This window comes from Sinocyclocheilus grahami, unplaced genomic scaffold, assembly GCF_001515645.1.
Source record: "Sinocyclocheilus grahami isolate Dianchi unplaced genomic scaffold, SAMN03320097.WGS_v1.1 scaffold141.1, whole genome shotgun sequence".
NCBI classification, from domain to species: Eukaryota; Metazoa; Chordata; class Actinopteri; order Cypriniformes; family Cyprinidae; genus Sinocyclocheilus; species Sinocyclocheilus grahami.
The window spans coordinates 489,438-504,650 of NW_015505320.1; the positions used below are offsets into that span (position 1 = coordinate 489,438).

At 34.8% G+C, this 15,213-nt stretch overlaps 4 protein-coding genes across 6 annotated transcripts in view; 2 read left to right on the forward strand and 2 right to left on the reverse strand.

Annotated features, from left to right (window-relative positions):
- Positions 1–2,833, reverse strand: part of elavl1a (ELAV like RNA binding protein 1a) — a 9,230-nt gene extending 6,397 nt beyond the window's left edge. Inside the window, exons 1-2 of one of the 3 annotated variants that reach the window (XM_016280462.1) lie at positions 2,730–2,826; positions 1,380–1,439 (exon numbers count right to left, since the gene is read on the reverse strand). In XM_016280462.1, the coding sequence (XP_016135948.1) occupies positions 1,380–1,415 (36 nt within the window). In that variant the 5' untranslated portion in view covers positions 1,416–1,439; positions 2,730–2,826. Of the gene's footprint in view, positions 1–1,379; positions 1,591–2,729 lie in introns of all 3 variants that reach the window. The other 2 variants (XM_016280461.1, XM_016280463.1) reach the window with 2 other exon arrangements.
- A 313-nt stretch (positions 2,834–3,146) lies between these two features.
- tspan37 (tetraspanin 37) lies at positions 3,147–5,536 on the reverse strand. The gene is made up of 7 exons (XM_016280465.1): positions 5,282–5,536; positions 4,618–4,806; positions 4,451–4,525; positions 4,260–4,358; positions 4,035–4,187; positions 3,371–3,454; positions 3,147–3,283 (listed from the first exon to the last, which is right to left on the reverse strand). Exons 1-7 carry the CDS (start codon positions 5,336–5,338, stop codon positions 3,206–3,208), a joined length of 735 nt encoding a protein of 244 aa, XP_016135951.1. The 5' UTR covers positions 5,339–5,536; the 3' UTR covers positions 3,147–3,205.
- A 485-nt stretch (positions 5,537–6,021) lies between these two features.
- Positions 6,022–8,800, forward strand: LOC107591335 (peroxisomal biogenesis factor 19-like). Its single transcript, XM_016280464.1, has 8 exons — positions 6,022–6,088; positions 6,539–6,621; positions 6,782–6,944; positions 7,050–7,135; positions 7,416–7,586; positions 7,754–7,912; positions 8,157–8,201; positions 8,287–8,800. The coding sequence occupies exons 1-8, from the start codon at positions 6,028–6,030 to the stop codon at positions 8,371–8,373; spliced, it is 855 nt and encodes a 284-aa protein (XP_016135950.1). The 5' UTR covers positions 6,022–6,027; the 3' UTR covers positions 8,374–8,800.
- A 3,519-nt stretch (positions 8,801–12,319) lies between these two features.
- Positions 12,320–15,213, forward strand: part of copa (COPI coat complex subunit alpha) — a 15,464-nt gene continuing 12,570 nt past the window's right edge. Inside the window, exons 1-6 of the mRNA XM_016280466.1 lie at positions 12,320–12,553; positions 12,982–13,095; positions 13,173–13,246; positions 13,658–13,738; positions 13,828–13,904; positions 14,215–14,324. Of these exons, the coding sequence (XP_016135952.1) occupies positions 12,514–12,553; positions 12,982–13,095; positions 13,173–13,246; positions 13,658–13,738; positions 13,828–13,904; positions 14,215–14,324 (496 nt within the window). The 5' untranslated portion in view covers positions 12,320–12,513. The remainder of the gene's footprint in view (positions 12,554–12,981; positions 13,096–13,172; positions 13,247–13,657; positions 13,739–13,827; positions 13,905–14,214; positions 14,325–15,213) is intronic.

Genomic DNA, 15,213 nt, shown 5'->3' on the forward strand with positions numbered 1-15,213 from the left:
TATATATATATATATATATATAATACACAACATTAACATTTCATTACCAAAAAGTGACATTTTTTTGCTTTTTTGTTTATTAATAATGGAATGTCCCATTATATTTTATTAAAACAAAGAAAATCAGACAAACAAAAGTTTAATGGCTAATTTGTGAATTATGGGTTTATATTTTTCTCTAGGGAAGAACTAATGCAATTACAAGCGTCTGTAAGACAGTTTAATCTTACAAATGCATTAGTGACACAGAAAACTTTTTTTTTTTTTTTATTAATTTACATAAACTTAATTCCGCATTCCCACTTTAGATGAAACAAATAAACAAAATCATCATGCCTCCGACAAAAAGTGGAAAGAATTAACAACCTAGCCATAATAAAATATCTTCAACCAGAAACAATATTGCATCTCAGAGCATTTTCTACCTGTTATTAAAATGTAACCTACAAAATAATACTTAATTTAATAATAATAAATGTATGCATTTAGCAGACGCTTTTATCCAAAGTGACTTACAGTGCATTCAGGCTATACAATTTTTTACCAGTATGAACAAAAATGTTACAATCTGACTTTAACTAGTTTGTTCATTAACTATGAGTGATAAGAATATATACCAGGCTAAGACAGTAAAAACAAGCAAATGTGAGCAAAAAGACCAATACAACCGTCAACAATACACTGTACTGCTGTTATTTTACATGCCATGATCAACACTGCCTCCAATGGAGTCTAGCTGAAACTGCACGTGACCAATTTATTTGCCACAAAAACATAAAATACGGTAGTGTACATTTAAAAAAAAAACGGGTCTCAGATGTCTAACAGCACCTCAGAGGCATTTTTGGTGAAAGATGAAGAAAATGATCACTCTGGTGACCCGTGATTATTCTGATATCGGACAGTGAGTCCCATTCATGTTAGAAGAGAGGTCTTATTGTGTATTCCACACGGGTAGCCAGTCAACCTTCAAGGCTGAAACAAACAAGCATTATTACTGACCCTCCTACAACCCAACATGGGAGGTTTTGATAAACTGGTCTGAACCGCTCATCGACAATTTAGGTCGCTCTACTTCCATCGTGAGCTGGTCCCTACAAGCAAGGTTAAACTTTGCAGTATTTGCCAGGTCAAATACCTTCGACTGACTTTATGCAACACCTAAGAAGATGTCTAGTGCATCTAGTTAAAAGCCTACCTCAGATGAGAGCATTAAACCTTAAGTATGGCTTGCTTATCACACAGGCTACAGCACTACATGGACGAAAACAGCCTAAAAGCACTAAACACTACTGACTCCAGCTTACAGATTTAGTATAACGATAAATAAATGGTTTAAAATCCACATTCAGTCCCTGTTGGACGCAAAATCTACTCACTTTTAAGTATCTAACGTGTCCCCTTCTGACTGCCATGAAGAGCCGTCACAGATCCCGACTCTGAAGATACCAAAAACAAAATAAGGTAATAAAAATACACGCTGACGAGAAAGGGTGGTAGGGAAGGCAAAGGTAGGTTTGGGGGTTCAGAGCAAAATAAATAAACTAAAATAAAAGAAGGCCAAAAAGATGAGCCAACTTCTGATATAGCCTGTGAAAAAAAAAAAAAGAATAACAACCATCGGCCATTAAGAGTGGTGTAGATTCAGCGTGTATTTTTAGCACCTCACTTTGAGTCTGTCCTGCCTTCACACAATCTCCATGTTGACATTACATACATGGTGTACTTGTTACACTACATATTTTATTTTTGAATGTGTTTGTTTTCATAAATGGTAAAAAAAACACCAACATTTAAAATACTACAATGTAAATACTACATGTGTAGTTATGAGTTTAAAAGCAAATTTTTCTGTACTGCACTATTCATAAAGGGACCATTCATCCATACATGATCCAAACTTTTTAAACAAATCAACATGTCATAAAATCTACCTAATTCTGTAAAACTATTTTCGCCTGCACAAATAATAATAATAATGATTCAAAAAATAAAACAAAATGCCCTATTAACTTTAAATTTAAACTATGAAACACTGCAAACCTGTACAAAATATTTGGTGCAACAACTTATTACAACTAATTGATAGCATAGAGGTCGAAGAACATCTGTTTAGAGGATAGTTCCGTATAATTTCCCACATTTGTTTTATTAAATTCACAGCAAAAATATTTGCATTTATACAAATGTCTGATTTGCCGGTTAATCTTATTACACTTGATGTCTTAAAATGTACTACTGCCATAAATACTACTGTTCAAGCTTTCGTAGGCTGTTGGAAAAACTGAATAAAAGACATTTGTAATCCTGCCTAGTCGTGGGGGCGTGAAATTTGCAACTACCCCGCAGCAGGACATCGCTCTTCCGGTCATGCTTGTCTGGATTACCTCGCCATTGTTACGGTTCCGTATCTTAGCTACAGAACAACAACCTTGCGGCATTACACAGCATGCTGGTAAAGAATCACAGATTCAAAAATAGGTCCCAGAATAAAATAGCACACAACACGAGGCCTCGTTCCCCACACACCGTCCCCATATTTTCGCGATGACTCACTCTGTAAATCCCATGCAACTCTCGAGTTCAAACTCGAGCAGGCTGCGCTAAGGGGCCTAACCCAAATAAAGCCAGGCCTCGAACACGGAGTGGATTTATAAACGTTGCTAAATCCTAATAAACAAGTTCAATTTAGCAAAATCAAACGTTTAAATATATATCTGGCGCCTTACCAGCTTCAACGTCTCTCCGATTCTGCAGTAGAACGAACGCACGCGGAGCTTTAGCAAAACGTGGCTTTTTGGCGCTTGCGCTCTCGTGACACAAAAAACACGCCACTAGAGAACTCTCACTCTGCCGAGGAAGCGGAAGTCTTAACCCCTCCCACTTTCATAATCCATTCAGATTCAGATCAACAATCACTAATAATAAAATCAGACATTTTATTCGATTGTATCAGCTTTATTGTGCAAAGTAAAACGCCCTTGCTGTGCGTGCATATACAATATTCACTGAAGAACAGGTATTGTGATGAGACGCACTAGTTTGTAGAAATGTAAGAAGTTAACTGAATAATATATCAAAGTAATTAACAGTGAAATATTTATATGTGTATATATATATATATATATATTATTATTATTTTTTTTTTTTTAAGTGCAATCATTCAGAAGAAAAGTCACAAGAATTCAATTCCATAAGTGCCTTTTTATTCTTGGTCAAGGATTCGATACTCTTGTGGGGGTTGATGCCTCATTAGCTGTGCCACTATAATCCAAGACATTACCTGAAGACAGAAAGGTCAAAGATGACGTTATAAATCTTGTAAAAGATCAGGGCATAAATGAATTATAATTTAAGTCGCAGAACTCACCAGTAAAAAGAGAACCACTAAAGATGTTATAATTATGACGTGCAGTGAAAGTAGCAATTTCTTCTCAAGTTTAACTTGACAACCCTAGAATAGAAAAAAAAAGTGGAATCTTGCTCAAAACACTGGGATACAAACCTAATTTAAATTAATTAACAAATAAATCTTAATTTAGTAGTGTTGAAACCTTTTTAAAGAAATATTCATACTGACAGACATCTGTAACCATTATGTGTTTGTATTAATATTATAATTACACAATTGTCAAGGCATTTGCTTGTTTGTTTTTACACACTGAGGTACAAGATTAAATTATTTTTCTGTCTTTATTTAATTTAAAATAGATAAAATTGCATTTAACCCATAACACTCCTTTTATGTCGCAATAAAATGGAAGCAGTCTATATCTTTTTATCCATATTGTGACATACATCCAAGTGTAACAGATTATTAAATTTTTACTACATTTTTCATCAGCTAAAAAATCATTATAAATGAATGAATCATTAACAGTAAGATACATAAAATGAATTTAGAAAATATACAGGGTGAATTTTCATTTCATGTTAACTGTAATCAATGGTATAGCCTTCTGTAAAATCAAGCAGGAAAATATTAATATTACATCTAATAAATATGGTAGCTCAAATGTAATTAGTATCTGTACCTCATTATATAGCAGCTGGGGTGAGTCTAAAGTTCCATTGCAGGAGTGAAAGTTTTTGTTGCAGCAGCTCAGAGGAACTTCGTATTTCCCACTATGATTAAACCAGGGTGTTTCCAACCAGTCTGTGTAGTTCTTAACCCCACAACACCGCAACTGTAACAAAAAAAGTGTAACAATCTGATTTTGCCAAACATATAGAAATCCTAGAGATTTCTGTGCAAATACCTCACACTGAAGGGCATTCACTGCTTTGGTATCAGGATCTTGGCTGTTACCACTGTAGTTCTGAAACACATCTTTAAGGGGAGCCAAGTCTGCATCAAGCTAAAAAAAAAAAAAAGATGTTTAATGTCAAACCATTTCAATGTAACACACTTTTCCCTGCAGATAGCCAAATACCATAACATTTCAGTTACCTTCCCTTTATGAGTATATGCCAATACAGCAGTAGTACCCACAATGCACCACACAATAATGAGAAAATACACAAACTGAAAGACAAGAAATATACAAATATGAACACCACAGTCTATTAAATTATTTCTTTTTAGCTAAAAAGAAAGAAAGAATTTTTCCATCTTACTAATCCGTGTCCACATGAAGGTTTTTTGTTAGACACTGAACAGCCAGTGCATCCACTGATTAAGAGAATGACTCCTCCAGCAACAGCCAGAATTGCAGGGAGAATTATATAAAGGCTGCTAAAAAACACACCGTAAACTCTGTATTTATGCAGAAAGAATGAACCACCCAGACCTGTAGTTCCAGCCAGCTGTAAAAAGTGGAGAATGAAGAAGTTAAAAACTAGGAACCAAAACAATCCATCGCTTGTCATGTGCCGTATGTGTCCGCAGTCATGTCATCGTTACTGAAAAACTAGTTGTCTTTACTTTATTAAAATTTCAGGGTCATTTATGAAAAACAACTTGTCCTGAGAACACAGTTCAACACGTCATTTAAAATCTACTTCATAGCTTACTCTTGCCTGAATGCATGTACTGTATGCTAGAGGGATTTAAGTGTGTTCACTTGTTTATCTAACAACATCAATTATAAAAAATATGCTGATATTGGAATTTAGTTTATAGAATTCTCACGCTAATATAACATATTAGACATTCTTATGTTGTAAACCAACATGCAAAGCCCCTTTTAGAGAAAAAAAACATGCAATTATATAAGTCTTTGTAACAAATGCATTCGGATTATGACAAACGAAAGAAGTGCATGGTGATAACAAGACTCACCAACAAAATCAGAGAAGCAACCTTTAGCAAAATTCTGAAACCTCTTAGAGCCAACATGGCTCTGCCTTAATCGATTCGGCTGAGCGGGAGATAATCTATTAACATATATTTGAATCGCGGTTCTCTCGGTCCAGTTCAACTTCAACAGTAGCAAACACTGATAAGAAAGCTTACTAAATGGGTTTAAATCGAAACCATACAAAACTGCGGAAGTGACCGAATTAACGAGTAAGCAAGCAGGGGGCACTGTACCAAACAAATAAACCATTAAAGCGATGTATAAATAAAGGGCAATGTAATTGACTTGTATGTATGTATGTATGTATGTATGCATGTATGATAGATAGATAGATAGATAGATAGATAGATAGATAGATAGATAGATAGATAGATAGATAGATAGATAGATAGATAGATAGATAGATAGATTTAGACTGGCAGATAGGTTTATATATATCTTTTTATATATATATAATTTTTTTAGGACACATTAATTAATAATAACATATTAAATAGAAGCTTAATAATAAGCTTCAAAACGCATAAAAAAGAAAACTGGTAACCAAATGATTATATAACAATTATTGTTGAAAGGGAACGCAATTGCTATATTCGCAGCATATTGTTATAAAATATCATATATATGTTGCAATCTGATAAATGCTCCAAAAAAATGTAAAAATCAAAGCTGTTTTTATTGGACGTCATTATTTTGCGACAAGTTGCATTTTGTCATTAGAAGCAAGATGGCGTCCGCATCAGAACATCAGGGTGCACCAGACAGCGAACTGGACGAATTATTAGACAGTAAGGTTTGAAGATGGCTTAAATATGAAATAATCCACAGTTATAATGTGCAGATGTTTTATCTCTTTAATAATGTTACAGTTTAGTGAACTAGCGTTTCGGAAGCGGTTGTCACGGTGCAGTTGCTGCTACGCTATTAGTCCGGTGTTGACGCTAGTCTCAGTGATTGAAGTTTTAGTAACGTAAAAATATTAGATGTGCATCAGTTTATTAACTTAAATATCGTCACTGTCTTTTCTATAGTCACATAAAAACTCACAAGTTATGTCCAACCAGGTTTTGTATTTAAACGGAGCTTATAATCGATGCTGCTGTGTTTGTACTGGACCACTAGCTAGTTTAGCTATTTATTCCTTGTGATTGGATGAAATCAGTCACATGATAATATACCATCAAAACAGATATAGATATACCCTTGGTACTACATTGTTAGTGTTTCCTCAACTGCAGGTGCTCTTGATGATTTTGACAAGACCAGTATGCCTCCTGCGGCCCCTACTGCCCCTGATCCAAGAACGACGAGTGATGAGAAGGTAATAAAAACATTTTCAATTTGAAATCAAGCCAATAAAATGATCAGAATAACACTATTATCTTTTCACAATTTTGTAGGTGTTCTTCCAATTCTGCAGTGAGTTGGTTCCACCATTGCTGCTGGTTAATGTATTTGTTTTCTGTTCTTTTCACTCTCAGCCTCCTCTGTTGGAGGACAGTAAGATCTTCGAGTCTCTCTTTGATGGTGAGATGGCCAATCAAGCACGTAAGGAGTGGGAGAAAGCCATGGCTGAGTTAGCGCAAGAAGAACCTGAGCTTCTACAGCATTTTCATAAGCTGTCTGAGGCAGCAGGTAAAGTAGGTGAGTAATCTGAAATGGAGCACTTTATAAATGTTGGCTGAAGATATGCAAGTTTAGTTATTAGCCCACTTTCCAATTGTTTTGACTCTACTTTTTTCAATTTAGGCACAGATGTAGCTTCACAACAAGAGTTCACCTCCTGTCTTAAGGAGACCCTTAGTGGTTTGGCGAAAAATGCAGACAACCTCCAGGTAAACCCATTCGGAATTTCTGCTATTGAAATATAATTCAAGGAAATGGTGGTTTTAAAGATAAGCTACCATTCAAAATGGGGTTGGTAAGATTTTGATGTTTTGATTTTAAATTTTGATCTTACATTTTATTAATTTAAAGCATCCTTGTCCATCTTTACTGTTACATTTTATAAATTTAATGCATCCTTGTTGAATAGAAGAATAAAAAATCCTACTGACCCCACACATTTAAAAGGTAATGTATGACAGAAGCTTCGTAATTTAACTCTAAATGCAGAATGCAGGACTGGCTGGAGATGATCTGGTAAAGACCTTGGAGAACCTGGGATTGAATGAAAATGGAGAGGGAGGAGATGATGGCAATATTCTCCCAATTATGCAGTCCATCATGCAGAACCTTTTATCCAAAGAAGTTCTATACCCTTCTCTTAAAGAGATAACAGAGAAGGTGAGTTGCATCTGCATAACTGTCTTAATGACTGTCCTACTGTTCTGGTCCCAGTGAAGCTAGTAAATGCCTGCTATTAATTCAACATTTGCTTTCAAAAAATCTTGCAACACATTCCATTTAATATTGGGAAAAAAATTTACTAATATAATGCAATTTGCATTTAGTACCCTGAATGGTTGGAGAGCAACAAGCAATCCCTTCCCACAGACCAGTTCATGCGGTATGAGCAACAGTACAAACTAATGGGAGAAATATGCAGCCAATTTGAGAAAGATGGAGACAAAGACAGCACGTTTGAAAACATTCTTGAACTCATGCAGAAGGTAGAATGCATGTATTTTTAAAAGTAGTGCACTTATTTTAAAAAAATAAATAATTTAGGGCATTTTTTTCCATTCTGCTTACTGATAATGTGCCGATTTTTATTTTTTGTAATGAATTAAAAATGCATGAATTTAAATATTGCGTCCTTTTTACTTAAAACACATAATAATATTACTTAATATAACCTTTCAGTAACAGCACTATAAATATTTTTGTTCATGGAAATATTGTCATACCCCTCAGCTGCAAGACTTGGGTCAACCTCCAAAAGAGCTTGCTGGAGAGGCAGTGAGTATTTACCTTTCTTTCTTTCTTTTTTGAATAAAAGCTATATTATATTTACATCATCAATCAATCTCTTGGTTTTTTTTAGCCTCCTGGCTTGAATTTTGACCCAGAATCTCTGCACCTTCCTGGAGCGCAAGGGGTCCCAGGACCAGAGCAGTGCTCAGTCATGTGATCTCAATGAGGTCAAATTAATGTACGTTTGAAAACGATACAATTTGGAGCTAATTATCTGTCTGAACCTGAGTTGGACACAGTTGATCATGCTCCCCTTTTAATGGAGTTTGCTTTTGAGTCTGCACTGAAACTGTGAACGTTCACTACATTAATTTTACTTCGTAGTTCTTGTCCACAGAGGTTCTTTTCATATTCATCCTTATTCCGTTCACTGTCCTCACTGTAGAGCAGCTCTTAGCGTTTTGAGTGAAGCTTGATATCTCAGTGTGCTGACAGCTTGGGAAAAATCAAAGTTTTCTGAATTTTGTAAAGGTTTTACACTTTTACTTCAAGCACATTTGACAGGTATTGCGGTGGATTGTGTTTTGAGTAAGTAGAGACAAATGGACAGGAAAGGTATTTACAGATTGATTGGTTTAATTTTATTTTTAAATCTCAGAAGATTGGTCAGGGTCAACAAATAGCTTCCATCAGATTGATTAAATTAATTTAATATACAGTGTAATGTCCATTTGTTCTCACACTATATCATGTATGCTATTTCTGTGATCTGACAACTAATCTGTGACCAAAACGCATCTCTCAGATTCAGCATTTTCAAAAAACACTTCAGATATAGTGCAGACACTTCAGATATAGGCTGATAATATATTGATAATATCATTCTTTGACCCATATAATAATAATTATCTCTCCCTTTGTCTTCTAATGGTTACTATATCGATCTGCATATAGAGCAGCTGAAGTGTTGCCATGTAAATTTAAATAATTCCCATTCCTATGGTGGTGCCTCTTTGTGATGTGTTATTTTCACAATAGTCCTAATTTGCCTTGAATATTGAAAGAATAAAAGAATATTGTTTCGTAGTTTAAAATTAATACTCTGTATTAACATTTAAAGAACATGTTAAATCCCAGGATATCTCAAAAGTAGGTTAAAGTTTGCAGTCATTGCTTTTGAGGGGATGTTTACGGGGTTCTTTTATGCAAACATGTTTGAGTGCATGGAAATGGGATACTTACACAGGATCAAATGTGGAGTTTTTTCAGTTTGTATCAGTTTGCTTTCTTGACACGTGGCATTAGCTATATCTTAGTATGGTAGTATGTAGGGCTGCCACTAACGACTATTTTTATTTAGATTAATCTATCGACTAATTAATCGATTAATCTAAACGATTAATTTCCCACACAAAAAATCTGCAATTTTAAAGAACATTTTATTAAACTTGCAACTTTGTCATTCAGTAGTGTACCATAAAAAAGTATAAATATAAACAAGCCATTGACGAAATGTAAAACTAAAAGAGTAAAAATTTAAACAAACCTAATAAAAATGAAATAAAAAGAGAATAATTACAAAAGTCTGAGAAAGTCAGCATGTTCTTAATGTCAATATATCCACATGTTCTGGGCTTCTGTTCATTACAGCTGTGAGTGCAACTACAAAGGGGGAAAAAATATGTTTCAATTAACCCCAACAGTTGGGTTTTCACATGAAATAAATGCAATGTTTAGAGTCCACTAGAATCAAGTATTAAATTTTTTTTATTAAAAGTTATTATTATTAAAAATTGTAAGTATTAAAAGTACTCTTAGAAATGTGTAAACAACAGCATGATGAAAAACTTCAGTAGTGAAACTCCAAATGAAATCCAAATTTCTATGAAATCCTTTTTTAAAGCAAAAGTAAAGTGCAACATAGAGTGCAAGAAGCAAGTGTCCATCTCATAGTCCAAATCACTGAAATCAAAGTTCAGTATTATAGTGTAAGAATGACAACGTGTTCTGGTCTACTAATAATAAAATATTATAATTAATAATACATTTTTGTGGTAATAAAAATAGATGTAGGTTAATTGAACAATAGCTTTTAATTTTACTTAAAATACATATATAATAGCAATGAGGCAATAATTAGTTCAAATAAAGTATCAAAAGCAAGAAATCATATGGTTTTATTGAACAAAACTCTTAAAATACTGTATTATAATGTAATAGAGCCACTGATCTATATATAATTATAAAATAATATAATCTATTATAGATCAGTGAATAGAGCCAATGTACAGTACACATTACAACAAAGGCATGCAGGGGGCGCCAACAGGCCTAACGATTGTTTTTACACATTACTGTGCGATCTAATACTTGTTTAATATTTACCAAGCATCATTTAAATCAAATTCTATCTTTAGGACAGAAATGCTATAGTCACTGTAATTTAATGAATATGTGGACATCAAAACGTGTAAACTCAGAGTGAAGGTTTGAGCTTTTATTTTGAAACCGCAAGATAATGATTCTCCTGAGTTTGCGTGGATTTATAAATGATTTACCTTACAAATCTGATGAAATGGCGCACGTTGCGTTCCCAGATGAACGTTATAATAAACCCAAACTCACAACAACTTGCACAGATGGAGTTTGAGCCGCTCCACACATGTAAATGATAACAGTTCCTGCGGAACAGCATTTACTGTGAACGGAGCCGCTGTGAGATGCACATACGTAACCTACACGGCTATAACTGCATCACATACAATTATTTAATTAAATCGTAGCGTTTGTGAATTCACAGTTATGCTTATTTATCATTTGTAAGCGGGTTTAATATATCATGAGGCCTTGGAAAACAGACTAATAATGTGTTTTATGGATTCTCGTCCGTGCAATGCGCAAAATGAAATGAAATGTTTTTTTGTTTTTTTTTGCGAATAGTCGAATAGAATCGATGAATCGCGGCAGCCCTAGTAGTATGTGGCCAATATAACGATTATGAGAAGGATAGGATGGTCTTGCAGATGAGCTGGGCAAAAATATGTAACTGTTACAACACTCAGGGGTTGCTCAAACACCCAAGCACTTAAATCAGCTCATCAAAATTCTTTGTCCTGTAAAATGTTCCCTTAAATGGGCAGTTCATTGATCTTGTCATACCACACTGCATGAAAGAACTGCAATTCTCAAAAATCTAAATTAATGTTATAAACTTACTATGTTTTATATTCTTCTCCAATTGTATTCCTGTTGCATATACAATTAAATTAACACCACACACAATTGTCTGATATTGTTTGATTGATATGATTTCTTTTTTAAATAAACCAATTTTTAACCATTTTACAATTTTTATGGCTTTAAAATTTTCTTTTAAAAGCACATAAAGTAAAGAGACGTATACTACTAGTGATGTATTTGTGGCCCTGTTATATATGATTTTTGTAGGTAAATTCTCACTTCTGTTTTGAATATTACTAATATGTTTTTATGCACCAAACAGTGTATCATAAAATAATTAGACATAGCATTTTTATGTATTTAAATTTAATTCAGTTAATCATTGTCTTAGTTTAATGATTAGGTAAACATTCAAATGTTGTATTTTTGTGATATGTGAACGAGAAGTTCCCAATGAAAAGTGTAAATGCTGCAACAGTTGTGGCTGGCAAAAGAAACAGAATTGTAAAAAGATGTACAATCAGAAAATCAATCACAAAACAAATAATAAATGTTATGTTATAATATGTATTGGCACTAATAATATAACAAATGACTCAAATAACAACAAGGAACAATGCCATAAACTAATATTTACTTCTATGCTCAGTATTCTTGATTATTATTTCCCGTTTATTTAAAATGGTCTTCTAAACGACTGACTGGGGGGGAAATGCGTTTTAATTATTATTTTTTTAATGCGTTTTCAACTTTAGCGGATGACGAAGGCTCTATGACGTGGACTTTGCGATGTTGGCATTTGAATCATCAAAACTTTATTTGTTGGCGCACGGAAACACTGCCCGGGTTGAGTGGAGTGGCTTGAGCGAGTAGACGTGTCAGAATTATTATTTTTTAATGCGTTTTCAACTTTAGCGGATGACGAAGGCTCTATGACGTGGACTTTGCGATGTTGACATTTGAATCATCAAACTTTATTTGTTGGCGCACGGAAACACTGCCCGGGTTGAGTGGAGTGGCTTGAGCGAGTAGACGTGTCAGCTGCGGAAGTGGAGCTGCAGACTCAAACACGCAAAATCCCTTTCTAACGGGGATGGTTTTAGGATTTACACTGACGTAAACGGAGCTATATCTTCATACATTACGCATTTCTGTTCGGTTATTATTGTCAGTGAAAATGTTGACCAAATTTGAAACAAAGTCGGCCCGAGTGAAAGGTAAGATGTCTGCTCTGGCTAGCTTCACTTGACTGCTGTATACTTATTATGGCCGCTTTTATGTAAACCAGTTGTCTGATTTTAATCTATTCTTAATGTCTGTAGAATATAATGTACTGTCTTTATAGTAAGGATTCAGTTCATATCTTTTTGAATATTGTATGTCGTTCGGCGTTAGCACAAAGCTATTATTTGTTAGCCGTCCAGACGTTGCAGTACATTTTTGTCTACTCCGTAGTTTCATATTTTGGTTTTATTGAGAACGTGCGAATGACATTAACCTGACCAGATTGTTATTATCAATAAAGTTTTAATAACTATAATCTGTTTAAATCAATGCCATCATTAGTATGTTCTTATAACACCATCGTATTGACTGTCTTCATATGAATGAATACCTGAATTGATTGTAATTTGTTTTTCCGTAGGGCTGAGTTTCCACCCGAAACGGCCCTGGATTCTGGCTAGTTTGCACAACGGCGTTATCCAGCTGTGGGACTATCGCATGTGCACCCTCATCGACAAGTTTGACGAGCATGATGGTATGAAACAGCTGATCAACGATTTCAGTCTCTTGTGGTTTTCTTCTGAGCCCTCATAATATTGTCAATTCATTTAGGTCCAGTCAGAGGTATTGACTTTCATAAGCAGCAGCCACTGTTTGTGTCAGGAGGAGATGACTACAAGATCAAGGTTTGCTTGCTTCATTTTCAATAACTGATGTTTAATAAATTTGTCACCTGGTTACTGCTTCTATATTGTTTCATGTGATTTTTTGGTAACACTTTACAATAAGTTAACGAGATCTAGCAAAATGCTTCTAAATCGTTTATTAATCTTAATGATAATTTTAATTATTACTAATACATTATTCAAATTGAATTTTTTTTTTAATCTATAAACATTACTTAATGAACCTGAGCTAACATAAACTTACAATGAACAGTTGTATTTTTATTAACAAACGTTAACAAAGGTTAATGAATACAGTAACAAATGTATTCGATCAATTTATGCTAATACGTCAACTAATGGGACTTTATTGTAAAGTGTTTTCTTTTTAAGCATTTTGATTTGCTGATATTTATTGGATTTGATTTTTAGGTGTGGAACTACAAGCTGCGCCGGTGTCTCTTTACTCTTCTTGGACATCTTGACTACATTCGTACCACATTCTTTCATCACGTGAGCCCTGTCAACTTTGTGATGGCATCATAATTCTTTTGATAATGTTTATTTAATCAGTGAGACTAACTTACAGATATCATTTTCAGGAGTATCCCTGGATCCTGAGTGCCTCAGATGATCAAACCATTCGCATTTGGAACTGGCAGTCCAGAACATGTGTCTGGTGAGTCTTTATATAGGTTATGAACTAGTGGATGTGCACAAGTAATACATTTTTTTTAATTCAATTCATTATTTTTTATTAGGTTGTTGAAGCTTATTTTTAAAACAAATATTGACGATTTAACATTTGCAAATAAAACCAAAATACATTTTGTGCACATGTAATACACATCTCACATGTATGTTTTTTTTATTTTTTTAATTAAACAAATTATTTAAAAATGCTCATTTTTTTGTCAAAGCATTTTCTCTGACCAATAGCTTAGTGAAACTGAGTTGTATATGTTCTCTGTTCTGTTGATTCTCTGTAGTGTGCTGACGGGGCATAATCACTATGTGATGTGCGCTCAGTTCCATCCATCTGAGGACCTGGTGGTGTCGGCTAGCTTGGATCAGACTGTGCGCGTGTGGGATATTTCCGGTGAGGAGGCTCGGGACAGGATTTAGTAGTTTTGGGAAGGTTGGGGAGGTGGGAATGGAGAGAGAGAGGATGGAGGAAATTAGAGGGTGTCTAATGGCATTCTCTTCCTCATTTCCTCTCTCTATGATGTGTACAGAGCAAAACTCTGTGGGCTCAAAGCAAAAATGCCTCTCACACTCATGCTGTAAGCATCAAGCATTCCTCTAGTGATTTGGAACTCATTTTTGTTATTCTTGGGAAGATTAATTAGTGATGTTGAGATGCTTAAATCACTTAAAGGTGATGTTTAAATGGAACAGCAAGTCATGAAGCACTTAAAAACAAAGATTCACCATATGGTCACTAGGGCTGGGTATCGAGTTCGATACTTTTTAGGCACCGACCGAATTGCCTCGATAGTATCGAAAAACGTCTTGTCGTTCGGTACCCAATTTTGATACCTAAGGGGTTAATCTCATCAGCGTCAGTGAGCCAATAAGCCTGCAGCACTTGCCGGTGTGTTCGACTAGAAGAGGTGCGGCGCAGATCGATCATCTGCGAGAGCGATTCGAAAGCGCACGGAGCAGTCTGCTCTTTACGCATTGCTCAAGACATTGAGCAAATAAATATAACAAACAATAGGGTAAAAAATTACAAACTATTTCCATGTCTTCCACCTTTTTTTTTATGTAGGCTACAGAAATCACGCTTTCTTTCTCCCAGTCTCTCTCACAGACGCACACACAGTGCAGACACACGGAGACTTCTTGTCAGCGCTGCACCGCAAATTTATCAGTAAAATAGTTTCGCAGCTGAAAAGCTACATGACATTTCTCAGTAGCGAGGTTCATGAAGGAGTTTAACTTAAAGATTCGCTATTAGTAGACGCTGCTGCTGAATGCTGCTGAGA